Source organism: Gorilla gorilla, chromosome 11 (genome assembly GCF_029281585.2).
Source record: "Gorilla gorilla gorilla isolate KB3781 chromosome 11, NHGRI_mGorGor1-v2.1_pri, whole genome shotgun sequence".
Lineage (NCBI taxonomy): Eukaryota > Metazoa > Chordata > Mammalia > Primates > Hominidae > Gorilla > Gorilla gorilla.
Window position 1 is genome coordinate 54,154,450 of NC_073235.2, and position 26,785 is coordinate 54,181,234.

Consider the following 26,785-nt stretch of genomic DNA (forward strand, 5'->3'; position numbering starts at 1 on the left):
TTGAGACAGGGGTCTATGTTTCCCAGGCTGGTCTTGAACTCCCAGGCCTACTCTTCTAGCTTCAGCCTCCCTAGTAGCTGGGATTTACAGGTACACGCCACCTCATCCAGCTTCAGTTTGCCTTGTTTTCATGTTTGTTTTCCAAAACTGAAATGAGAGAAGGGTTGTCTGTGCTAACTTAGTATGGAATGTTTACTTACTTAAACTAAGCCTTGTTTACATGGAAGCTTCTGAAGAAATCTAATGTAATTGAGTATCAAGAGAGGTTATGATAAGAAATTAATTCTAACTAGATGCAGAAATATATGTTTGGTTGTGCTAGATATTGTATATTCTGACTTTGGGGTTGTATTTAATACAGCTCTTGTGATATTCTTATGGAAATGATAATCCTTATGGGCTAAATGGCAGAAAAATCAGGAAGATACATGACTAAGTAAATACGCCTAACAGTGCAGACTAATCCACTAAATAGCAGGATCTTTTTGTGGTTTGCCATGTGGTTATGTCATACAACCTTGTCCTGTTTGGGATCTATATCTTGCATGTGCAGATGGCTAAAAATAACTAAATATGTTAGATTAGGAAGAAAATTCCACAGGAGCTCAACATACTGCCAAATGGGTCAAAATGATTACATAAATTTAAGACAGTAAAAGTAAAATTTGGTATTTAGATTCAATTGAGAAAAATCACATTAGTACTAGATGACAATAACAACAGTGATAATAATGAGTATACTAACAGCATTTACTTGATGTTAGGTGCTGAACACATGTTATACGTTACATGATACCCAGCTTCATTATTACATATATAAAATATTCAGGAGTTTAAGTGGACTTTAACTTCAACATAAGCAATCTGACAAAATTGCTTTTTAAAAAGCAGTGCCATAGATTTTGTATGGGGCACAAATAAGCTTTCTGACCTGACCTTCTGTATCAAGAAAACAACACTAAATTTTGAGGGATTCTATTTTGACAAGAGTTTTGAAAAAATAGCACAAATTACAAATAGAATGATCAGAAGATTGAAGAATTTATAAAACTGAAAACACAGGAGGGCAAATATGAAAATGTTTGAAGAGCTATCAAGTGGAAGTGGAAATAGGCTGCTTTGTGGTGTCATAGAACAGAGATCTAGAGCTCATTGGTAAAATATTTAGGCAAAAATAAGAAGGTATATAATGGCAATTAGAAATGATCTAACAAAGAAATGACCTGCCCTGAAGGACTCCAAAATTCCTTTAAGGAATTTTTTTTATTTTTGAGATACCGTCTGGCTCTGTTGCCCAGGCTGGAGTGCAGTGGTGTGATCATGGCTCACTAAAGCCTCAGCCTTCCGAGCTCAAGTGATCCTCCCACCTCAGCCTCCCAAGTAGCTGAGACTCCAGGCACACACCACCATGCCCAGCTAATTTTTTATTTTTTGTAAAGAAAGAGTCTCACTATGTTGCCCAGGCTGGTCTTGAACTCCTGGCTTCAAATCATCTGACTGCCTTGGCCTCCCAAAGTGCTGAGATTATGGGATGGGGCCACTGCACCCAGCCTCCAAAATTCTTATATTTTTAAGTATCTACAGAATTTTGGAGATGGAGAGAAGGTAGGATGCTGAGTGGGAGATTAGATTAAATGTCCTTTATGTTATCTTCCGACTCTAAATTCTATGATTCTAACTCATTAAATACTTATAAAATTGTTTTAATTTTCTGAAAATTTACAAATACAAGGACATTTGAAATTGAGGGAAATACATCTCTATAATAGTGGGAAAGTTCACTTATAGTTCATTTGAGAGTAAGATTTCAAAAGGTTCGAATTAATGGGTTCACACAAAAAGAAATGAGGTACTATCAAATGTTGTTAGGAAATTATTGATGTTATTTCTTCAATTGCTAAACTATCTTTAGCACATAGCACTAAATGAAAATGAGTTTACACATCATCATTGCTTTAGGCTTATCACCTCATTGATTTATTTTAATAAGGGATTGACCTGCAAGCTGGAAAGTGGGTAATAATATATCATCATATTAATTTTCCAACATTTCTGGAGTGCCAGAAATTAAGTGAATTAAATAAAATCTTCCCCTATATTCTTAGAATTTATTGTCAGATTCCATTTTTAGGCACTCCTTTCCTGCACTCTGCACTTCAATCTGCCTATTAACCAAATCCCTGTTTTCTTTCAAAGATTTTGATTAAGAGGTCCTGCTTCCCTATGAAATCCTGGTAATTTATTCACTATAACCAAGACCTTCTGAATTTTTGTGGTTAAGTTTTGGGATTAACAAAATGATATGCTAGCAATATGCAGAATATCTAAGTAAAATACTTGTAAGAAATTAACCAATAGAGACAATACCTAAATAGAGACAATACCTAGTTTTTCACCAGATTTGCTACCGTTTCTAATCATAACTGGAATCTACCTTTGGGAGAGTGAATCTATGAACTTTAGATTGGATTTTCAGAAAGAAGAGTTAAGTAAGCCCTTGGGAACTTAAACCTAAATTTCTGGACCTTCTTGGATTTTTTATGTCCCAAGGTAATTTATTACAATTATATAAGTGCAAAATGGGCTAAACTGAAATAACTGACAGCCTATTTTAAAATATGTGCATATAAAATCTATCAGCATCAGTTTGTTGAGGTTGATTTATCATCTGGCACTTTGAATTTGTCTAAAATAGACAAGTAGAAAGCAGTAAAATTATTATATTTTCAGGCAAAGTAGGGAAAACTTGCAATCTTGGGTCCTTTGTAACATCTCCAAGTAAAGCATCTTACTCTAATGGATCTTAGAGGTCGTCTGGCCCAACCTCTATTCAGAAAGCCCTTTTGACATATGAACAGTGAAAAAGAAGAGTGAACTCCGGATAAATGAAGAGGGTAGGAGAAAATGAAGGAAGCATTATATTTTGAAAGGTAAAGACTATCCATAAAAATAGTTACCGACATTAAGTCACCTGATTCAGATAAAAATATATCCTTATAGAACTCAAACTAGTACTCACATCACTAGCAATGTCTCTTGAAGCTTTAGCTAGCTGTACAGAAATTGCATCAACTGGGAGATCATAGCCTTTCTTCAAAGCTTCTTCCCATCCAAGTTTATAGAGTTTCTGAAAATTAAAGATATTCTTCAGCATTATTCTGTCTATATAAAGAATACCAATAGATTATTAGGGAAAAGTTTACCTACAGAGTGAATATCAGATCGAACATCATCTACCCTATCTTTAAAGATATGGATAAAAATAAATCAAGCTGTTTAAAGGAGGGGAAAAAGCACTGACTCAGCATCATATGACCTGGCTTTAATCTATTTTGGCTGTGAGAATCCTGGTGGTATATTTTATCATAGCTTCTGCTGTTCAGAAACAATACGGTCATATCAGGCATATCACGTATCTTTCTCACTGCTGTTTAATACCGCCTGGGCTTACTATTTTGAAGATAGATATTAAGATAATTGCCAATAAAAAGAAAAACAGGTCACAACATTTTAATTAGCTAAGTGATAAAAGCAATAAATGATGAAATGCCTTTTATAAATTGCAGTAATTTAGTTGCAATCTTTCTGAGTTGACTTTACTGATTGAATGGATGTATGTGTGTTAAAACTGGGTAACAACAAAAATAGCTCATAGTTATCCAGTACTTTCCATGGGCCAGGCACTGTATTGAGGATCTTATACAGAATTTCCCATTTAGTCCTCATGGCAATCCAATGTCATAGGCACTTTTATGGTCCCAATTTTAGGGATGAGGAAAGTGAGATTTAGATAGGCAATTGAGTTACCCAGTATTATACATCTCAAAAATGGCAAAGCCAAAACTCATACCAAGTCTGTTTGACGCAATTTTTACTTTATTTATGTATTTATTTATTAGAGACAGGGTCTCCCAATGTTGCCCAAACTGGATTCAAACTTCAGAGCTCAAGGGATCCTCCTGCCTCAGCTTCCTGAGTAGCTGGGACTACAGGTGCATGTCATCACACCTGGCTGTTTGATGCAATTTTTTTTCAACAATTATCTATTGATTTCCTGCTTGGTATCAAGCACAATGAACACAGAGATAAACAGACACAGAACCTGCTCCACAAAGCATACAGTTGTAGCTGAAGCCTTTGCTCTTAAGCACTCTATTTTGCAACATCCTGAGCTAATCAGTGTGTTATTTCCAAACTTCCATTGCTTCAACATTTATATCAGTATTTACTGTTACTTTATTTTATAAGTTCATAAGTTTCAATACAAAACTTAAAATTAATTTTTATATAACTTTACCTGACTATACAGTGTTTGATTCTGCTTGGCTTGTAAAATATCTGGTGTATCAGGCATCACATGAATCTTGGTCTTATCTTTATTCCAATCAATGGTGTATAAATGCTAGGAAGTGGGAAAAAAAGACATGAAATTTGAATAACTGGGACAAGCAGGAAAGAAAAATATGTATTTATATATTAGTACTTGAATGCACTCAATTTGATGTAGTAAGTAATAACTAAGTAGCATATAATTCAGAAAAGACCCTAAAAACAAACTCAGATTTAAAAAAAAATCTTTTAAGTATTTTCTATTTTCTACAATGGATTGAAAGTATTGAAGATATAATAATTAAAAACATAAATAATTTCTAACCCAACTAGAAGGTCAAGAGAAGAAAAAAAATAAGAGATGGGCAGAAGAAGATGGTGTAGGGGAATGATCTGGAATGGTTTGCCACAGCCTAGGAATGATGGACCTTAATTAGATTTCTCCAAACAAGAACCAGAGCCTGCTAGCCTTTCCTCACGTGGGAGCTGTGTGGACGGCCACTGTTCTCTGTACCTTGTTCATGGTATGTGCATTCTGCTTGGCAAGCACCATGTCCATGGAATCAGTCAGCTTCTTAAACTGGAAGTTGCTCGGGTGCTGGCGGTATTTCTGATCACTGGCATATTCAGTTGCTTTCTTGGCCTTCTCCACTTCCAGAGAACCTGCTGGACTCCAGCCAAGCCCTTTGTACCATTCATTGTAATCTTGCTTATATTCATTCTATAAAGAAGATAAGCAAATTCTACTTTATCTTATCCATTTAGACACAAACGATGGCATGTAAACAGACTGTGATCTCCCTTCCCATGCTAGGATTCCAACCATCACCCCAGTAGAAGAAAGCCTTACATCACTCTGTATGCGATTCATATTCCTGGTCAGCTCTATGTTCATTGCATCTGGAAGGAGGATGTACTTGTGAATCAGGTGCTTGTAGTTAGTGTTGGTGATGTTGGCTTGGGCATCCTTGGCAGCCGTGACACTGAGCATGTCGGCAGGGGTGTGGTAGCTGGTCTTTGTGTTCTCATAGTTTTTCTTGTACTCCCGATCAGATTGCATCTTAGCCACTTGCATGGAATGGACTAATTTGGGATCATCCTCGAGACTGCGGAAACCAACCATTTTCCCCTTCCCTTTTTCATAATTGTACTTGTATTTATACTGTGAAGAAAATATGAGTTTTTACACGGAGCAATTCCTTTGACTAAAAACGGTCTAGTGTCAATATGCTATATTATTTTTGTATAATTATAAAATATAATTAAAAATTATATTGTATAGAGCTCTATAGTTCACAAACTAATTTTTCATATTTATTGATGTAACTGAATACAACTCTCCCTCGTGAGGTAGATAGCAAAGTTCTTATTACTCTCCTCATTTTATAGATGAATAAGCTGAGACCCAGAGAGCTGAGCAACCTGCTGAGGCCACTGAGGATTAGAACCCAGATTTTGTGATGATGCATCACACTGACTTATGCATGTACTTTGCTGTTAGTGCTAAAGAGGCCTTTAGTAGGTAAAAAGAACACAGAAAATGAAAAAAAAAAAAGGCAAAAAAACAGAACATTTCTCTTAATGCTGCCCTGAGAAATTATTCTGTCAGTCATTTACTGATGAGAAAAGTTTCAATTATGAGACACACAGAGTAATTTTAGAATAGCTTTATATTCGTGGAGCTCCTTTTCCTTTAAGACTCTCTAAACTGCTATAATGGGGAAGAAATTGTACTATTTATCATCCCAACTTTCTTCTACAGAGGGGAGATCTTGATCCATGGAGAGCTTCTTTTTCTGCCTATCTCCTTTTGGGGTTGCGTGTGCAAGTTGGGGGTAGAAGCTGGTAGAGCCAAATTACTCCAGCGTAATAGAGGGGAGAAGAATTTGGAGTTCTCAGGATAATAAGAGAGAATGGGATGGGCTGGATAGGTAGGGAAGATGAAGAACAGAGATGAAGAGGAAAGAAAGTAAAACTGATGGGTGACCAAGGAAAGATTGTTTTGAAATATGCTCCTCCCAGGACCTCCAAGTCATTAAATGCTCCCTGTGAGTGGATTTCTTGTGGAAACAACCAAATGAAAGAATTGAGTTTCATATAGGTGGCATGTCATGACAGTGATGTGTTGGTACACCTGCTTTTTTGCCGGGCAGCGCAGGGAAAGCCTCACTTTGTAGTGTTTGCCAATTTCTGTGGTGTAAATATGCCCATCACAGCTGATATCAAGCCACCGATGGTTTAACAACTGGTTTCCTTATTATTTACTCATCAACTATCATGAGCCCAAATGATCAGCACCCTTGCATACATGAGACTTCCTGTTAGAAAATCAGATCCGAAGAAGCAGGAGGCAAGAACAACACAAGACTTTCACCAAGAAAGCTTAGTGAAGGGCTTTGAATTTCTATAAGCCATAGCCTTGGTGACAGATTCAAAGTAAGTTTATCTAGATCTCATGAGTCAGGGAGCTGACATCTATGAGGGTCACCATGTGGTTAGCTTGGTGTTTTTTCAGAAATATCAGAGAAAACACAAAAGCAAGGTTAAGAAGCATTCACAGAGATTGAGACCCACTGTTTTTCATATTGTGTCCACTCAGTGTTTCCAGAACTCAGCCCTTATTATTTTGGTTCCTTAGAAACCCCCAGCCAGGTGACTGCTTTCCTTTGGACTTACGTCACTTGCAATATCTCTGGAAGCCTTGGCAGCTTTGATAGGAATTGCATCAGGTCTGAGATCATAGCCTTTCTTTTTAGACTCTTCCAAGGAATGTTTGTAGAGTTTCTGTAAAGAGAGGCAAAGGGAAGAGTTTTCTTCTAAATATGAAAGCCTGGATTTATTTTAGAAGAGTAAACTACCACTGTGGCGTCTTTTTTTTGTTTTTGAGCAGAATGCTTCATTGGTGCTTCAGTGGCTGAATGTTCTTACAAGTAACATAACTGTGTTTGAAAAACAATCTATAACAAACTTAAACATATTTTCAAGAAACTACCAGAAAAAGTAAAAGTTACTGGTCTCTATTAGGTTGTAAGTATATTTTTAAAAATGTGAAAGTCCCAGAGATTCTTATTGATGCAAATAAGAGTTAAAGGAAGACTACAAAACAGCCTTATTCTTACATCAAAAGAAAATGTCACTGTTTTATAATCAGCACTTTTATTTGTATAATAATGTGGAATCTACAATTAAAAAAAAAAGATCAGCTATTCCAAATCTCTGTGGAATTCAAACAAAGAAATGAAAAAAATAGGATTAGAGGATTTCCTAGCAACTATGATTAGGATGAAAAAGGAAATGAAATAAAATATCAACACATTTTCTAACAAGTGTTGCACATTCTTTGTTTTGGGGTTTGCCCCAGATTCTTCAAAATGTTCTTCTTCCCTTTCCATTTAACCCCTTCTTTAGAACCATCTCAAAGGCTTGATGGAAGGGCTCTCTAAGAACGAAATTCTAGGACTCTCATTTCCTTTTTCTCTTCTCCTGGCCCCGGAGCCTGTTTCTTTCTACCAAATCTCTCAATTTAATAAGGAGTGCCCCCCTAGAACAAAATCCAATCACCGTTCAAATTCTTAACTGCTTGGCCCAACCCCATCGACAGTCCTACTCCAACTCCACAAAGCAAAATTAGAAAGAGTCTCATGTGTGGATTTCCACCATTATTTTTTAAACATTCACTCTCATAACTGAGAGAGATATTAATTAATTTGTTCTTACTGGTTCAAATCTACTGGAGAGAAAGATGACAACAGGGGGAACTATACTTACATCACTCATATTAATTGCATTTGCCTTTGCCAAAATAATCTGGGGGATATCAGGCATGATGTGGACTTTGGTTTTGTCAGCCTCCCATGCTTGTTTGTAGAGATGCTAGGAAAAAAACAGTGTAAATTAGCGTTTAAAATCTTAAAAGAAGCTCACTTAGTACATACATATCATTGTACATATATATCAATATTTCATGTATTTTTATTAGCTAGGTTTAAATTAATTAATTAATTAATTTATTATTTTTGAGACAGAGTCTCGTGCTGTCACCCAGGCTGGAGTGCAGTAGTGCAATTATGGCTCACTGCAACCTCCACCTCCCAAGCTCAAACAATCCATCCTCCCACCTCAGCCTCCTGAGTAGCTGGGACTACAGGCATGCACTACCATGCCTGGCTAATTTTTGTATTTTTTGTAGAGATGGGTTTTTGCCATGTTGCCCAGGCTGGTTTCAAACTCCTGAGCTCAAGCAATCCACCTGCCTTCACCTTCCAAAGTGCTAGTATTACAGGCATGAGCCACTGCACCTGGCCCAAAAAAATTTTAATGGAAAAGTTGCTTATTCAAACAATACAGCAGGGAGGATGTAAGATGGAAAGTAAAAATGCTTTTTCCCCTTATCTTACAGCATGGAGGTAGCATTTGCCTCCTAAAATTTTCTCTGTAAATTAAAACAGACATATAGTCCTTTTTAAATATACATGAAGTCATGTTCTACATCTTGATTTTTATCTTAATAATATAGGTTAAACATCTTTGAACCTTCTTAAAATAATTTACTTCATTCATTTTTAGAGCTACATAGTATTTCATTAGGAGGTATAATCTAATTAATTTAACCAGTTCTCTGGTGATGAATATTTAACTTATGGCCTCTAGCCTTTTTCTGCTACAAGCAATGTCATGATCCTTGTGGTGGACATGGAGATGTGCCACCAATATACTCATTCAAGGAAGGACCGGATTCCCCAACTTTTGGCAAATAGTCTCTAGTCACCAGCTGTCTCACTCAAGAGTATGCCCTTCCCAGATAACTACATTCAATAACTCATCGAAGTGGGGGTACAAAGATCTAGCCATTTCAGTTCAGTGCAGGTCTCTACTGACAGAGACACTTGAGAGCCCTCTGTGGGACTGGCCAAGCCTTTGTCATGCCAGCATCACTGTTCAACTTCTCCTCCGGCCTAGTCCTTCTTCCCAAAGACTAGGATCCCTAAAAAATACTCTGTACTCCAATTTTCATCTTAGCATCTCCTTTCAGAAACCCTAGACTGCAAAACATATTCTTGTGTGTATGTATGTATGTATATCTTTGCACACATATATAAGGATTTCTATAGGGTAATGATACCTGAGTTTTAAATTTTAACGAACATTAACAAATGGCCCATTAAAAGTTTGCTTTAACAGAAACTCCCTTACAGATACTGCATGTAGCACAGCTTTTTAATTTTTGCAAATGCAATAGATGATAAATGCTATCTCTTTGTTTTAGCCCATCTTAGTTAAAATAAGAATAACCTTTTTCTGGACTAGAGATTGGCAAACTTTTTCTGTATAGACAGAAATTCCTTAAATTTCAGGCTTTGTGGGCTACACAATTGCTGTCATTAGGTACTCAACTCTGCTGTTGCAGTCCGAAAGCAGCCAGAGACCACATGCCAACAAACAGCTGTGGTTGTGTCACTATAAAACTTTATTTACAAAAACAGTCATTTTTCTGAACTCTGTTTTAGACCAGCACTACACAACAGAACTTTCTGCAATGATGGAAATGTTCTACATAATCCAATATGGTAGAACCTAGCCACATAGGCCGATTGCGTACTTGAAATGTAGCTAATGTGAATGAGAAACTGAATTATTAATATGATTTCTGTAAATATAAATCAACACATGTGGCTAGTAGTAATAGTATTGGACAGTGAAATGCTAGTGGAAAGAGCGGTGACTAGTTATCAGAATCCCTGTTCTAGTCCAGACCCTGCTGTTGACCCGCTGTGTGGGAGGTGCTTTGCTTCTCTGGGCTGTTCTTTTCTCAACTCTGCAATGGGAGGATTCAACTTGATGGTCATCAAGATGTCTCTTGGTGCCAGTACGTGCTAGTTCTATGATTCTCCTCTTGGCATCATTATCCTGAAATGTTAATCACTAACACTGAAAAAAATAGATATCCTCATGGTAGTTTAGATTTAAATCTTAAAAGAGGCACAGAAATTTGTGCCTTGTCTTTGAGGCAGGTCCCTTTCAAGGAGGTTGATCTCCACAAATCATTCAATTCTCTGAAGACTCCAGGGGGTTTGCTCTGTGGCTTAGCATAATACAGTTCTATCTTTCTAGCACAACTATGGCCATTATTTTCTGCAACTGTTTCACATTTAGATCCAAATCATCTTTTTCTCTGTTATCAAAGGCATTTCTCATTTTGATCCACCAGTGCTGCTGCAGTTATTTTATTACTTTTAACTTCAAAAACAGATGTTCAAGGTTGATTGTACTTGTTGGTCTTGATCTCTTATTGCAAATCAATGTAAAAATAGAGTAAGTCTTTTCTAAAAGCTGGAATAATTCATGAACCAAGGAAACACTGATGTAGAACAATTGCCCTCAAGATTACCCAGAGAACGTCCTGGTTTGAAATGCTGCTACAGGCATGTAATCTTGGAATTTTCTTTGATCCCATCAAAGCAGAAAGCAAGCTGGGGTTTGGGAGGTGGTTTCCAACACCAGCTACCATCAGGAAATCTGCTGATTCAGTGTCATGAATGTCTATTCAACCTCACCTTAGACAAACAGGACTCATTTTCAAGAGGTGCAGTAAAAGAAAAAGTCCCTATGTATTTGGTTATATCAATGAGATAGGATGGTTCATTGAAGATTTGAAGACTACTAGTTAGAAATAATTCCTATTCTTTTTTTTTTAACCACAAGACTCTTTTTCTAGGTAAAATAACCTCAAGTGTGATGCCCTATAACTGTATTAGCAAAACCTGTGGATTAAATGTAAATTATACCTGGATTCTCTCTGATGCATATGAAACACTGCATTATTGAAAGACTTACTTCGTTCATAATTTTTGCATTATTCTGGGCCAAAACCATGTTCATCGAGTCCATCAATGTGGAATACTTCAAAGTGTCTGGGTGCTGGCGGTACTTCTTTTCACTAATAATCTCCATGGCTTTCTTGTTTTTCTCTGCTTCCAGGGAGCCCAGAGGGAGCCATCCAATGCCCTTCATGAAGTCAGCATAGTCAGCCTTGTACTGATTCTGCAAAAGGGGAAAAATTAAATTATGAGAAGAAACTGGAACTTCCCAAGAATCCTAAGTGTGTGTTTAACATTCTGTAACTTCCACTTCATTTGTAACTTTTCTGTAACTTTTCCACTTCAATATTTGCTTGAATATTGGTATTTAACCAATAGCATGTTGAACTTCAACCATTTCTTCCCTAAACTTTTATCCTTTTTATATTTCCTTGCATGATAAATTAAAAATAAGCAGAAATGTCTTTGTGACTTGTTTTTCTCAATGCCTTCATAAAGAAAAAGTACTAAGAAATACCACATAGATTCATCTCCCAGGTGACTGTTACCTCCTTGAGAAAAGCAACTATGCTGACCTTTCTTATAAAAATTCCCAAGTCCCCTTGGTTAACAGATGACTATGGAAACCCCATTTTTCTCTTTCACTGTCTTTGATCAACCACCACCATTACAATTCCCTCAGGTATGCCAGAAACTTTCCTGGTACTTTGTGTAAATTTCATTTTTTCCTCCTCAGCTTTGACATTTCTCTCTACACCTGTGCCATGGCTGCTTTCATTCAGGCACTTACTACCTCCCTGACAATTAATAGCTCAGCCCTCACATTCCCAAAGAGAAATGTAGCCTTGCTTTCGTCTGCTTTGGGTTTGTAACTTAATTCACCTCTCCAACCATCAAATGGACTCTTTAGCTAAATTCTTGGCTCTATTCTTTCTCTGTCTTCCTTATATTTAGTCTAAAGGCTGCCTCAGTCATCACCTTCTCAAAATTTCATTAGTAAGGCAGGCAATTGCAAAGTTAGAAGTGGTAGAATGAAACCCGGTTGGGAGGGAGGGGCTGGAGCTATCAGGTTATCTGATTTCTTACTTTCCCTTTTATTCCTCTATTAAAAGGCTATTATGTTTTTGACCATCTTTGCTAGACATATTTCTTTCAATACACTCTTTCTGAAATTAAGTTCCATTTGCTGTTGTGGAATTCAGAATCCAACAATGCTCCCAGCAACAATAGTAGAAAACAAGACTTTAGTTTCTAGAATTGATCTCCTTTTGTTAAAGGACATGAATTCAATCTAAGGTAACAAATGAAACACTATGTTGGGAAATTGCAGATGAATTTCTTTCAGGATTTTCAAAATGTCATTACTTATGGTCACTCATGGTTGCTTATTATCCGGAGTAAACGCTCTGCAAATGTGGTTTTCACGTACATCACTCTGAATCTGCATCATATTTTTGGCCAATTCAAAGCTCATGGCATCAGGAAGCATGTTGTAGGTATGGATCACGTTCCTGTAGTTGGCATTGGTGGCCACTTCCTGAGACTTCTTGGCTGCCACCACACTGAGCATGTCCACCGGGGTGTGGAAGGAGGTCTTGGATTTCTCATATCCCTTCTTGTATTCCCGGTCTGACTGCATCTTGGCCACTTGCATGAAGTGCACCAGCTTGGGGTCATCTTCCAGGCTCCGGAAGCCAATGTGTTTCCCTTTGGCTTGTTCATAGGCTTTCTTGTATTTGTACTGTGGACAGAGAAGAAATTATGGTGATGAAAATGGTAAAAGAGAACAAAGTACCATTTGCTAGGTGATGTTAGCTTTGTCTTAGATGAAGGGTTTTAGAGCTACTCTAAAATTAGAAGGGAGGCACTCATGAGAGGGAGGGAGCAAACTCTTTTTACTTCATTTTTTTTTTTCCCGAGACTTGAGTCCATGGAAAGAAAATAATCTCAGAGTTAATCGAAGAGATGTGTAAATAAATTGGTTTAGAGAGATTTAGAAAGCAGATTTCCCCACTCAGTTGTCTAAGTGACAGAAAAGGCTGCAGGCAGGATTTCTCATGGTGCATCTTTAAAGAGAGGGCCTGGCCATGGGCCTCCTGGTAAAACATGTAGATTGCATCTTTACATTTGCTTAGGATTGTAAGTGATTTGAATAGACTCTAAAGGCTACTTATTTTAACAAGACTCAGTCACTACTTACATTAAATAATGAACAGATGATTAGAGGGTACTTGGATGGGATGAAGGGAGGTGTCTTGTGTCACATGGGATGGCATTCCCACCAACCCTGAATGGAGCTGACCACTGCTCCTACATACACACAAGCTTAGCGCATTTGTTCTTACTTGCTCAACCCCAAAAAGGCCCAGTGGAAGCACTTACATCACTGGCAATGTCTCTAGAGGCTCTTGCAGCCTTTATTGCAATGGCATCAGGCCTCAGGTCATATCCTTTCTTCTTTTCTTCTTCCCAGCCAGCTTTGTACAGTTTCTAAACAATAAAATAGAAAAACAACAGCACCTTGTTATTGGGGTTAGAATAGAGGTCCTGACTACAAAGTGGTTGGTATGTAGAATGCAGACATAAGTATCAGTTCCCTTTAACCTTCTCCCCAGCTTTTGCTGTTGTTAACCTACTTACATCACTCATAGTGATTTGGTTTACTCTGGAGAGTAAAATATCCGGTGTGTCAGGCATGACATGAATGGTGGTCTTGTCCTTGTTCCATTTTTCAGTGTAGAGCCTCTGCAATGAGAAAGTCAGGTGCATGATTTTACAGCAGGACAAGTTTGACCCAATGCTAACAAGAGGAAGAGATTTGCAACTCCATGGTAAAAGAGGTTAAATGGATATTAGAAAATGGATGAAATAACAAAAAGATGGGCCAAGTAAACTAAATACACAACGAGAAAAAAATTGTTCAATAAGGCAACCCTCTACCACCAAAGCACCAAATACCATCTTGCCCCCACCACACAACCATGTGGAGTTTTGTGGTTCTGTCACATTCTTAACATGCTGTTGAGAGATGATCTGAGGGGTCACTATGAAAGAGAACGCTCTAAACATAATGGAAGCAATAGAGTCCCCCTCCCACCACCGGCATGAAGACGATCAGAAAGAAACACTGTAGGAGACGATTGGGGCACTGCCAGGCTCAATGTCATGAACACCATGAGGGTTCCCTGGGCGAGGCTGGCAGGTGAGTCCTTACCTTGTCCATGTTCAGTTTGTTACTCTTGTTAAGTGCCTGTTCCATTGTGTCCATGGCGTACGTGAACTTCAGCTTCTCGGGGTGCTGGCGATACTTCTTCTCACTAAGAATCTCTCCTGCTTTCTTTGCCTTCGCCACCTCCAGGGACTCTATGGGCACCCAGCCGATCCCTTTCATCCAATTGGTGAAGTCAGATTTGTACAGATTCTTTACAATGAGAAAAAAAATTTCATTTCAGAAAGAGTCAGGGCTTGGGTTTCTTTGGCTATGTGATTTACTTACAATCAAAAAGAAAAAGAGAAGCTGGGAGGGGGAGAATAATCTGCTTTTTACTCCCTACAGTCTTTCAGAAGAAATTAATTATAAAACTAATTGCATTCATAGTGGTTTTGAACAGGAAATCCTGACCCAGCAATTCCTTTAAAAAGTTAACTTTCTTGAGGAAAATAAATGAAAAATTAACAGAATTTTGCACTGGAAGGAAAATTATATAACATCTATTTGAGCCTCCTAATTTTTCATAGACAACATCATATGTTTGGGTCTAATACCAACATTTTAAATATATTTGTATGCATATATATAAAATTAACAACAAAGCCACCTATAGTTCAAATGAGTGAAATCCTAAAACTCTGAGTTCTGGAGGGAATCCTTAATTACAGTGAGTGCAGCCAGGTGTGGGATGGAGTAAGTGGCTCCTGTTTTTCCCTCCCACCCATTAGAAATGGATAACAACTTGGTAACCAGTACATACATCGCTCTGAATCTGCATGGCATTCCTGGAGTGCTCCACATTCAAGGCATCGGGCAGGAGAGTGTAGTGGTGGTATGACTGTCTGTAGTTGGCGTTGGTGGCAACCTCCTGAGATTTCTTTGCAGCTGTCACACTGACCATATCCAGAGGTGTGTGGTACTTGGTCTTGCTGGCTTCATAGCCCTTTTTGTACTCACGATCAGACTGGATTTTGGCCACATTCATGTAGTGAACCAGTTTAGGATCATCCTGAAGACTGAGAAATCCAACTTGCTTGCCTTTGGCTTTCTTGTAGGCCTCCTTATATTTGCACTATTTGAAAACAAAGGGCAAACAGAAGTTGGCTAGCATAGAAGTCTGATATAAACTGAATTTATACAACAAATTAAGCAAAAGCCAACTTCAGTCTGAATCTAGGTAACATCGAAGTTTTTTTTTTGTATTTTAAAATAAACAATTAGCAAAATATTTTTAATGGCTCATCTTGAGACCTGCCCTGGAGATCATTAAAAATGGAATAATGGAATAGTTTATATTAATACTCTTCATAAGTAGATTATTTGAATATACTCAAAGGTTCCTGAGAAGTTGGCTTATGAAGCATTTGATGTACGCTTTTTTTTGTTTTTTGGTTTTTTTGTTGAGACAGGGTCTTGCTCTGTCCCCCAGGCTAGAGTGCAATGGTGCAGTCATGACTCCCTGCAGCCTCTGGGGCCCTCCCTCCTCAGCTTCCCAAAGTGCTAGGATTAGACGTGTGAGCCACCATGTCTGGTCAATGTATGCTTTTTTATGACTATATTTCCATTATTAATTTGTATTACCTTAAAAAGTATTTGTATGAGTAAATTTCAGCCCTAATACAAATTAGTGTATTAATCTTGAAATTAATGCCTTTTTTCTCTATCAAGGCATTTATTATGTCAACTCATATAGGAATATAACTTAATTTGTAAAAAAAAAAAAAATTAACTAAAATCCTGTTATGTAATTAACTAAAATCCTGTTATATAATCCATGGAAATAGAAATACGAAAAACCAGAAAGAATTAGCAAAATATTTTTTCTGGTTTTCCATATTTCTATTTCCATGGATTTTTTTTCTTCATGGAAATTATAAAATTAAAACACTGAATTATTTTAAAATACTTGGAGACTTTTCTAATTTAGTGATATTTTAGTATATCATGACTTTTTTCATGACAAAATCCAAATAAAAAGTGGTTTTTAAGTTCATAACAATGATACTAATGAAAGTTTTAAGTACTTCACAGTTTTTAAAAAAGAATTTTCTTCTAACAACTTTATTAAGCTTTTAAATATGTGAAAAATATTTTAAGTGAGGCAATATAAATAACGTAATTGGCAATTAGGATTTTAGGAAATATTTTTATATTATAATTTCTTTACTTGCTTCTTTATGTAGTTGATACAATCTTATACATCACATATAGATTTTTTTTTTCTTTTTTAGAGACAGGATCTCACTCTATCACCCAGGCTGGAGTGCAATCACAGCTCACTGCAGCTTCAAACTCCTGGGTTAAAGAGATCCTCCCATCTCAGCCTCTCAAATAGTTGGAACTACAGGTACACGCCACCACATCTGGCTAATTTTTTTTTTATTTCTGTAGAGACAGGGTCTTGCTATGTTGCCCAGGCTGGTCTTGAACTCCTGAAGTCTTTTAGATAGACAGAAAGTTTCCTACTTTTAAGTTAGACTTACATCACTAGCAATATTCCTTGAACTTTTTGCAGCAACAATTGGGATAGCATCTGGTCTCAAATCATAGCCCTTGGCAATGGTTTTCTTCCAATCTGCTTTGTAATGAGCCTTCAAAAAAGTAGAGGTTATTTTATTATTTGACATCATTAAAAGAGGAATGAAACAGAATGCCAAAATGTTTCTTATAAAACATGTCGTAATAGATCCCTTTCTATTAAGACAATCTATGAAGTTAGGACTATTAGTTTGTCTTTTATGTATATAATTGATTTTATTTAAAAGGATCAGTAAACTGTATACACAGTATAATCTCAACTGATTAAAAAATTATATGCTTGCATAACAAAGCAACAGAAAGGTAATGCTTTGACTGTTGGATAACAAGGTTTTCATTTATTTTTCATAATTTTCTATATTTTCCAACTTTTCTATAATAAATATATAATACTTTTGGAAAAACGTTTCTTGTAATGAAGCATTTCAAGCTTATAGGAAGATATGAATACTAAAACTAAAAATCCAGATGTAGTACAACTCAGCTTTAATTGATCTTAATGGTTAAATATTACTTAGAAGAATCTTTCCCCTTAATGAAACAAAAGCACAGGAATGTATAGTTGGATATGAAACAGAGCCTAAAAACATTGGAAAGAATGAATAAGCCACCTTTTAAAAAATTAACAATTTTATCCAAGTTTTATTATGTTTTTAAATTAGGACTTATCAATATCCTTTTTTTAAAAAAGGAAACAATTCATAATAGTGGATTTAAACATTACCACCAATTAGATGTCTAGACTACTCAAGAGAAAGGCTAGTTACATACAAAAAAAGATTTTGTGAAGAAAACTAAACTTTTTTGGATGTTTTAATAAATAATTAAAAGTTGTAAAAAGCAATATTTTCCATACTACAGACTAGGCACTCTTGTGTTTTCCAATCTTGTCTGTCTCATGTTCCATTTTTTTTTTAAATGGGACACAACTTACTTGACTGACTTTACAACCCACTAATAAGTCACAGCCCATAGTTTGGAAAAGCCTGTATTAAGCAAAATTTTATTGCAGCCCACTAGGCTCATGTTGCATGGTTAAGGGTTTAATGTGGAGGCTCAGGGTCCACACTGAATTGCCCCCCCTACAATTCTCAGGGCAAGAGTTGCAAAGAACCAGAAAGGAGAGGCCCATATACGCAATATTAGCACTGGGCCAAATACTCACATCACTCATGTTGAGGGCGTTGACTTTGGCTTGAATAAACTGAGGCAATTCAGGGTCAATAGTATACTTGTGCTTCAGTTTCTCTCCCTCCACCTTGTAGTTCAACTAAAAACAAAGGAGACAGCATGCACATATCATTAGCTGACATAATATAAATTTCATCAAGCAGAGACTCCTTTAAAACAGAAGGCTATCATTTGTGTTTTCCATTTACGAGACAAATGCCTACTCTGTCATAAGGGAGGGGCCCTGGTAGATGCATTTATGTTCCCATTCTACCAGTATTTATTGGACAGCACTGTGGGCCAGGCAGGGTGGTAAGTTCTGTGTTTAAAGAGGTGAGGAAGGCAGATCTGTCCTGTTGGAGCTTACTGTCCAATAGATAGGACAGACATAAAACATGTAAACTACAAACTATCACTAGAATTTGTGATGTGTTGTCAATGGAATCACTGTAGCAAAGAAACAAGGATGGTCAGTAAAGCCACTCTGCAGAGGTAACATTTACGCTCAAACTTAGAGAGAGGGGCAGAGGAAGAGCGTTCGGGACCTGAGGCTGGAAATGGCCTGGCCACCTTGAGGAAATGAAAGCAGTCCAAGTCACAGGGCTGGAATGTGCCTGGGTAGACGTGGGGGTGGAGCAGTATTAGACAGAAGGTGCAGAAGGGCCACAGAGAGGAGGGTCTTTTGTCAAGTTGATGAGTTTAGATTTCACTTCACATTCAAGAAATTCCTAAGAGGTTTTACACATAAGAGGGACATGATTTGATTCATGTTTTAAGACAGGCTCTTGTGATTGTTTGAGACCTCAGGCAGGGAGTCCAGATAACAGGTTATTGCAGTTGTCCACACGAGCCATACAGAAGCTGGAAGTAGGGTTGGTGGCATTTGAGAGCAGACTGGCTGAGAGATATTTAGGAAGCTGACTCAGCAGAGGTACTGGATGTGGGAGTTCACACAGGGAGGTGTTAACCGTGACTGCCAAGTTTCCAGCTTGAGTAATGAGGTAGACGTTGATGGCATTTATTGTGATGTGGAAGACTTTATATAGTGAGTGTACAGTTTGCCTAGCTAACTGGAAAAACACCACGAGAAGTGACATCTCGCTCAGTACAAAAGAAAAAGAATTGACACCAGTTATTACTCCTAAGATAGAATTAACCCTTAGACATCTGTGATAATGTGGGGGCAGGAGCTAAAATCCATAGATCTTCAAATCCAAGGCAAGGAAAGCATTTCCCCACCTTCCAAAATCTGGGGCTAAAATACAAAAAGTCTCTCTTTGCTTTTTACTTATCCGTCTCTTTCTGGTGGAGGCATTTTAACAGAACTCTAAAATTAACAAGTCATGTGAGGCCCTGAGCATTGTAATTAGCTTCTGACAGAAAGAATAAGAGTCCATACAGACGTGTCTCAGAATGAGACATACAGACGCGGTATGAGTCCACGGTGTAAGAGTCCATACAGACGTGGTCTCAGAATGAGATCCCAGATGACTGCAAATAAACTGCTTATCTCCTCCCTAGAGGCCTCATTCTAAGATTGCCTCTCAGAACATGGAGCTATTATGTGAGGGGATTAGGACATTATGCCTCTTCCCTATGTGGCTAGGTAGAAATATTGCAACCAAGAGCAATAAATAGCTTGTTTTGCAATTCATACAGAGCCACAGATAATAATAGTAATAATGTTATTTCATATGTATAATGCGTATCTGCTTATGAATAGCACAGGCTCTCTACGTTTGGAAAACAAAGCAAATTTGGAATAGTCCCCCATTTTCATCTCCCTGTTTTTCCCATGTTCAAGATCCCAGTTGCCTCAAAAGGCAGCCCTTTCTCTCATACCTATGAAAGCAGTTTATTTGCTAACATAGATGCATCCTCACACATTGAATTAAGAAGGATGGAGGAGCAGCTCAGACACGTGTGGTTATTTACGGGCAAATCATTTTGAAAGGAAAGCACTCACATCACTTAGCTGCTTTGTGTTATGCTGAGCCAACACCATGCCCATGGAATCAGGCACACTTGTGAACTTGATGGTATCTGGGTGCTGTCGATACTTCCTCTCATTTAATGCATCGCCTGCTTTCTTGACCTTCTCCACCTCCAGGGAACCAATAGGGATCCATCCGATGCCCTTCAAGAAGCTGTTATACTCGTCTTTATACACATTCTGTAAAAGGGTAAGCTAATATGAGAAGATACCCTGGAGAATATTCAAGGGATGTTTCTGGGATCTGCAATTCTATCAAAGGGAAATGAATAGCAACTCTTCAGCATGCTCATGTCTGACTGTCTGTCACAGAGCTTATCTGGAGTGTGGTAATAAGAAGAAGCTGTTCTGTTGTTAGAGTGCATTATACAACACAGAAGGGAATCTAGGTCACATATTTTCATGGGTACTGCTAAAAAAAATTTTGTCACTTTTGACAGTAAATTGGTACTTTCTATAATGGTTGTTTATCTTAAAGCATTTTTTTCAAGTCACTTACTGTATTATGAAGCCTAATAAAATAGAGAGAAATGATCATGCTTTAGAGTGCATTATGCAACACAGAGGGGAATCCAGGTCACTATGGGTGCTGCTAAAAAGTATTTTGTCACTTTTGACAATAAATTGGGCTTTCCTTTTGATTCCACTGAAGACTTCAAAACTAAATTACATCCATACTGTCCACCTAGGCTATGCTTGAGCTCATCTGGGGAGCAATATTTTTATCGAGTGCCAATAAATGTATAACACTTCTTTCCTTTACAGAGGACAATTCTAACAGAAATCTGGCTCCTGCAGCAGGAGAGGCTCTGAATGTTAAACACCTTTCCATGCAACTCTCCATGAATCATGTTGCAAGCACAAAACCTTCCTGGTTAATTTTAGATGACTCATTACAGAGATTTACATGGATGACATTGTGACCTTGAGTTAATAAAGGAAAAAAAAAAAAAAACACCTTTCCCAAATTCAGGAAGGATAGAAAATTCTTCTATTTTTGCATTTTGTATCTACCACCATTGCAGCCAACCCATCAGGAATACCCATCTCCTCTTGCTGTGAATCAAAGTGGCTCTCATAGTTAGTGGAATATAGTTTTATCTTTCATCCATAAGTTAATAAAGACAACATCAATAATTATGATATAAGCACAGAAAGCAGGCAAAAACAGCTTGTCTACCATGCCTTTGGTAGTCTTTCAGTAATGGTTGTTTATTCTAAAGTGCATTTGTCAAATAGCTTACTGTAGTATGAAGTCTAATAAAAGCAAGAAGTGATCATCCTTTAAGTGCAAACATCTCTGGGTCTGTTGTTACACATACTTACATCACTCTGAATTTGATTGACATTCCTCGTATGCTCAAGACTCATGGCGTCAGGTAGGTATGTGTAATGATGCAATGGCTGTTTGTAGTTGACATTGGTAGCGACATCCTGGGCCATCTTTGCAGCTGTGATGCTAACCATGTCCCCAGGGGTGTGGTAGCTGGTTTTGGTGTTCTCATAGTTCTTCTTGTATTCACGATCAGACTGCAGCTTTGCCACATTCATATAGTGGACCAGCTTGGGATCATCCTGGAGGCTTCTGAAACCCACATGCTTTCCCTTTGACTTCTGATAAGCTTCCTTGTATTTATACTGTGGAGGCAGAATTGGGTTAGCAAAGTCCTAGGCATTGATAGCATTAGTGCTGCAATTACATTCACATATAAAGACACTCAGAGCTTTGTGACTTTCTCAAGAGTGTACAAAAAACCACAATCCCCTCCAAAAAGTTCAGTGAAAACATATATTGGAGTTACAAGTGAGTGTCACGATAAATTCGAGATCAGTTTATTTTCTTTGCTATGACTCCTACAGATAATTTGCATGTGGAACTTTATTTTAAACAAACTGAATTTTCACACTTAATATGAACATGACACATTCTAAATATAAGGCCAATATCTCTTGGTTTCATAGTGTTTCATAGGTTTCGATTTAATATGTTATTTACATCACAAATATGAGTACCAGCTATAGGATAGCTGGGCCTTCACTGACTCCTTTTATCAGCAGCTGCTTTCCAAGCTCGCTGCTGAAACAGCTGCAAATAAATTAAGCAGCCACAGCAAGGACCTGCTGTGGGGTTTTCCCATCAATAAAAACCTAATGGAGAAACTTCTGCTGTCCAAAGTCTCTCACTGCTGGAATCAGCAATGGGATATAGATTGAGCAATCTTGTAACAGGTCAGAACCTCAACTGTTATGCAAGAGAATTCAAATCCACTTAAACCCTGCAGACTTTCAGCTCCTGCTATTTAAGCCTTAATTCATAAATAAGAGTTTAGCAGGCAAAAGGATCGTCAAGTAATTTCTAACATGTGAAAAATCATTGTGTAAGTGCTAAAAAAAAAAAAAAGAAAAAAAAAGAATAAAGTTATACTGTAGACTTTCACTTTCTACTTAAACTAGAAATGTATTTCATAGTGATGTGCATTGTGTGCAGACCTCCGAGGAAGATGTTTTCAGTATCATTCCTACAAGGAAAGTAGCAGAGTTTTTACACCTCTATTTCCTATGTGGTCTGTATACCTGGTTGGTTTCTTCTCTTTTCTCAAACCAAGATTTTATTCCCTGGGATAGCATGTAACAGTGAACTCTGCAGGGCATGCATGCTTTCTAAAAATTTTTCTTTTTCTTTTTTTTTGAGATGGAGTCTCCCTCTGTCGCCCAGGCTGGAGTGCAGTGGCGCAATCTCGGCTCACTGCAAGCTCCGCCTCCTGGGTTCACGCCATTCTCGGGCCTCAGCCTCCCTAGCAGCTGGGACTACAGGCGCCCGCCACCATTCGATCTCCTGACCTCGTGATCCGCCCTTCTGAAATTTTGGCCGGGCGTGAGCCACCATGCCCGGCCAAAATTTTGTTTTTCAAAGATGGAAAGGAGTAGAAGTGTATACTTTTTCTGTTACAGGAAATGGACATCAATTTACATGAATCAAAATTATATCCTAAAAAAGTGGACTTTTCCCTCTTTGGCTTATAAAAATCTGTACATTTTATATAACATCTTTTCAATCTTTTTAATACAATTATAATGCAGGCAGTCATTTGAATTTAATGTGGTAACGTCAGTCAGGGTGTTCCCACTGAAAATAAATGTGGGCTGTCAGGGAAATGTGTCAGTGAAGGTAATTTGGGCTATGAATCAAAGGAGAAAGCCACTGTCAGATTTATGACAGCTCTACCAAGTGGGGTCAACTGAAAAGAACCACAAAAATGTTTCTAAAAGTGACAGGTTTTCCAAACAATATTTTGAGAATTTAAATGCCATTAATTAACATATTTCCTTCAATAAGGTATCCATTTAAACAAGCATTTGATTACTTTTCAAAAAGGCAAACACCTAAACTTCACCTAAAATTTGTACTCACATCACTGGCAATGTTTCTCGATGCCTTGGCTGCAGTGATGGGAATAGCATCACCCAGCACATTGTTGCCCTTGGCTATTAAGTCATGCCAATCCCGTTTATAACAGACCTGGACAGAAAAGCAAACAGAATGTCAGCATCTGTAAGTGATTCCTCAACTGCTGGGATTGTTTTGTTCTTTTCCAGACAGAAGTTGAAGGAATGCCTCATAGCACATACTGCTTTAGGAAATCACATTGGCAAAGTGTCACACTGTGTGTAGCATGAGATCACTGGACTCTGCACTAATTATTCACCTACATCTGGTTTTGACACATATTGAAGAGAGGAATATTGAAAGACTGGATCCAGAGAAAAACAAATAAAGGTTCCGGAAACCATGGTATGTGAGGACCAACTAGAGACAATGAAGTTGTTCATTCTCATGAAAGGAACGTCAAGAGAAGACCTGGTGGTCAGCTTTAGAAATTTTAGGGTTGTTATTTTAAAAGGGAGCTCATTTATTCTTATGTTTCTGGAGGATAATAACCTCCCCCACATGCAAAACTAGGAAAACCAAGTAGAAGTTTTAGGGGAATAGATGGTGAGCTCTACATAGAGAAGAATGTTATGTCCTTTAAAATTGTCCTACACTTGAAAAGGCCAACTGAAGAGGTAAAGAACCATCCTTATGGGATATGTTCCAGTAGGGCATTTGTGAGAAATGGGCCTAAATAAATTGTCAAGGCACCATTCTACTCTTAAAGTCTATAATTTTATTGTCAGGTCCGAATTTCACATCCCAGCAAAGACCCTACTTACGTCACTTATATTGTAAGCATTGCACTTGGCCTGGAGAAACTGAGGAAGATCAGGACTCATGGTGTATTTATGTTTCACATCTTCTCCTTTAGCCTTGTATAAGATCTGCAATAAAATGCATTTCACATAGTGCAAAAAGGAAAATCTATTAATTGTTTGCTTTAAAGAGTTATTTTTAGCACAATCACCCATGATTTTCTAGTGTTAAAAATCATCAAAGGCATTTTCCTATTTTTTTAAATAAAACAAGCATCTTATTATCTTTAATACCAACAAGTCTTGTGTGTTAAAATAGAAGGAGAAAAAATCCTTAAGAAAATAGAAATTGTTCACTGCCCAAGATGAATGGAAGGTAAATTCAACTATGAAACCCTAGCAAGAATAATAGAATTCACCAAAGCCAAATCAATTTATTATTTGCCTGTGAGTTAATAGCTCTTCCATTTTTGTTAGTTTCTATTTTCTTACCCCTAGAGAGAAAGTAGTAGTTAGAATAAGTTTTTCACTTCTGCTAAAAACTTTCCAAATTATAATTGTATCAGTGAAAGCATACAATAATTTCCTCATAATGTAGAGGTGCTTATACATGAATCTAGCATACTCAAAAGGCTCACTATTTCATATTTGCCCTATGTTGTTACTTTAAAGAATTATATACACTTTTGACTGAAAGATGTCAAAGTATGTGATGCAGAAATCTTACTGCATCCTCCTCCTGGTATTAGAAATATATTACTTAGTTCCTAAAACTAAAATAGAGCCAGAATCACAAGTAGATTTTCAATCTCATAATTCTCGTTTCTCGTATATATCCTTATTTCCAAGACATGACTATATGAAATATGACATGTAAACTGGTATGCATGTACCCAAGATAAAATCTGACATGGCTAATAGCTAAATTAATCCCCAAATAATAAATAATTTCTTCTAGGACCCAAAGAGTTACTTCTAAGTCCTCATTGCCTTTAAGAACAATATCTAAGCAATGACAGATTCATGAATTCGACCTTCTACACAGCTCCTTCTCTGCCATTGCTACTGCCTTAGCTTCAGTCCAATTAAGCCTTCCTTGGATTTCGGTGACAGCCTTCTAATTCATCTTCTCACCTCCAGTCTCTCCTCTTTCCAAAGTCTCCACACTTGGGGCCAGCATTGTCTTTTAAAACACAGGCCTGATAATGCAGCTCCATCGATTAAACATATTCAACATCTCTTCTTACCTACCCCCTAATATCCAGACTCTAAAAATTAGCATACGAGTCCCTTACTAATCAGGTTACAATCCTGAACCTTTTGCTTTTACACTTTTTCATTCCTTTCCTACTGCTGTTATATTGTTCATTCCTTTTCTACTGCTGTTATATTGTTCCTTTTGCCAGGAATGCTCACTTCTCTCACTTGCCTGGGAAACTCTGGTAGGCAGTTACCCGCGTACAAGGCACCTCCCTTGTATTTAACATTTTCCTCTCCTGCGGCATTTGTCTCTCTGGATGACAATGCTCTGTTTGTAGCCATGTCTTTGTCTTATGCTCTTACCCTACATTCTTGTGAATTTCTATATCCCATGAATCCTCATCTATTTCATCTTTATGCCATCAGCAGGTAATACAGTGCCTGGCACATGGTAAATGTTCAAAAAGCATTCATTAAATAAATAAACGAGTGAATGCTTTTGATCTTCTGTATACCAAACTTTCCTTTAGAAACTTTGACTTTAGCCAGAGCATAGACGCTGCTCATGGACAGGCAGGCAAACGATACTCACCTCAATCAGATGTAAGTTAAAAAGTCTCTGTGATAATTGTGTATGCTGAATTCTTAGGAGCAAAAACATATATTCATATGTATTACTTCTCTGTATTAATGTCTTATATACGAAAAGAAAATATGAGAAACAACGTAGAATTGAATACAACAAATCTGCCACAATAAAGTGTCTGGGATTTAAGCTTAAATTCTGTGCATGTATGTGTTTGCTTGTGTATGTGTGTAGTCCCAGAATAGAATTTTTTCACCATGTCAAGTTTATTCAATAACACAATATTTCAAAGACAGTTAAAAAGGAAAATTTTTTTTAAATGGAAGATAAAAAGCAAGAGAGAAGAAAATGTTAGTGCCCAAACTACACATAACTGTAATTTTTTAAAAATTAAATAAACAAAATAATTTAAAATGGAAAGATATTGGCCCAGAAAAAAAAAGTATTGGGCTGCTGTTTACTTTTCTAAAAAACTTCCTCCATATCCTCTGTCCTCTCTATTTTATTGTACTCACATCACTGACTTGCTTTGTGTTCTGTTTTGCCTGGACCATAACTGGGGAGTCCACGATGCTGGTAAATTTGAGGGTGTCTGGATGTTGCCTGTACTTCTTTTCATTCAGAGCATCACCGGCCTTTTTAACTTTTTCGACGTCGAGACTGCCAATAGGAACCCAGCCAATGCCTTTCATCCAGTTGTTGTAGTCTTCCTTATAGACGTTCTACAGCAATGGAGAAAAGAGGAGTGAGGG

At 37.4% G+C, this 26,785-nt stretch overlaps 1 protein-coding gene across 1 annotated transcript in view; it reads right to left on the reverse strand.

Moving 5' to 3' along the window:
• The window catches only part of NEB (nebulin), a 236,003-nt gene that overhangs the window by 165,737 nt on the left and 43,481 nt on the right, over positions 1-26,785 (reverse strand). The window contains exons 30-48 of the mRNA XM_031008470.3: positions 26,549-26,755; positions 24,272-24,376; positions 23,472-23,579; positions 21,386-21,697; positions 20,033-20,239; positions 18,062-18,166; positions 16,842-16,949; positions 15,119-15,430; positions 14,362-14,568; positions 13,788-13,892; positions 13,530-13,637; positions 12,577-12,888; positions 11,164-11,370; positions 8,098-8,202; positions 7,006-7,113; positions 5,180-5,491; positions 4,844-5,050; positions 4,298-4,402; positions 3,020-3,127 (exon numbers count right to left, since the gene is read on the reverse strand). Coding sequence (XP_030864330.3) covers positions 3,020-3,127; positions 4,298-4,402; positions 4,844-5,050; positions 5,180-5,491; positions 7,006-7,113; positions 8,098-8,202; positions 11,164-11,370; positions 12,577-12,888; positions 13,530-13,637; positions 13,788-13,892; positions 14,362-14,568; positions 15,119-15,430; positions 16,842-16,949; positions 18,062-18,166; positions 20,033-20,239; positions 21,386-21,697; positions 23,472-23,579; positions 24,272-24,376; positions 26,549-26,755 — 3,348 coding nt within the window. The remainder of the gene's footprint in view (positions 1-3,019; positions 3,128-4,297; positions 4,403-4,843; positions 5,051-5,179; positions 5,492-7,005; positions 7,114-8,097; positions 8,203-11,163; positions 11,371-12,576; positions 12,889-13,529; positions 13,638-13,787; positions 13,893-14,361; positions 14,569-15,118; positions 15,431-16,841; positions 16,950-18,061; positions 18,167-20,032; positions 20,240-21,385; positions 21,698-23,471; positions 23,580-24,271; positions 24,377-26,548; positions 26,756-26,785) is intronic.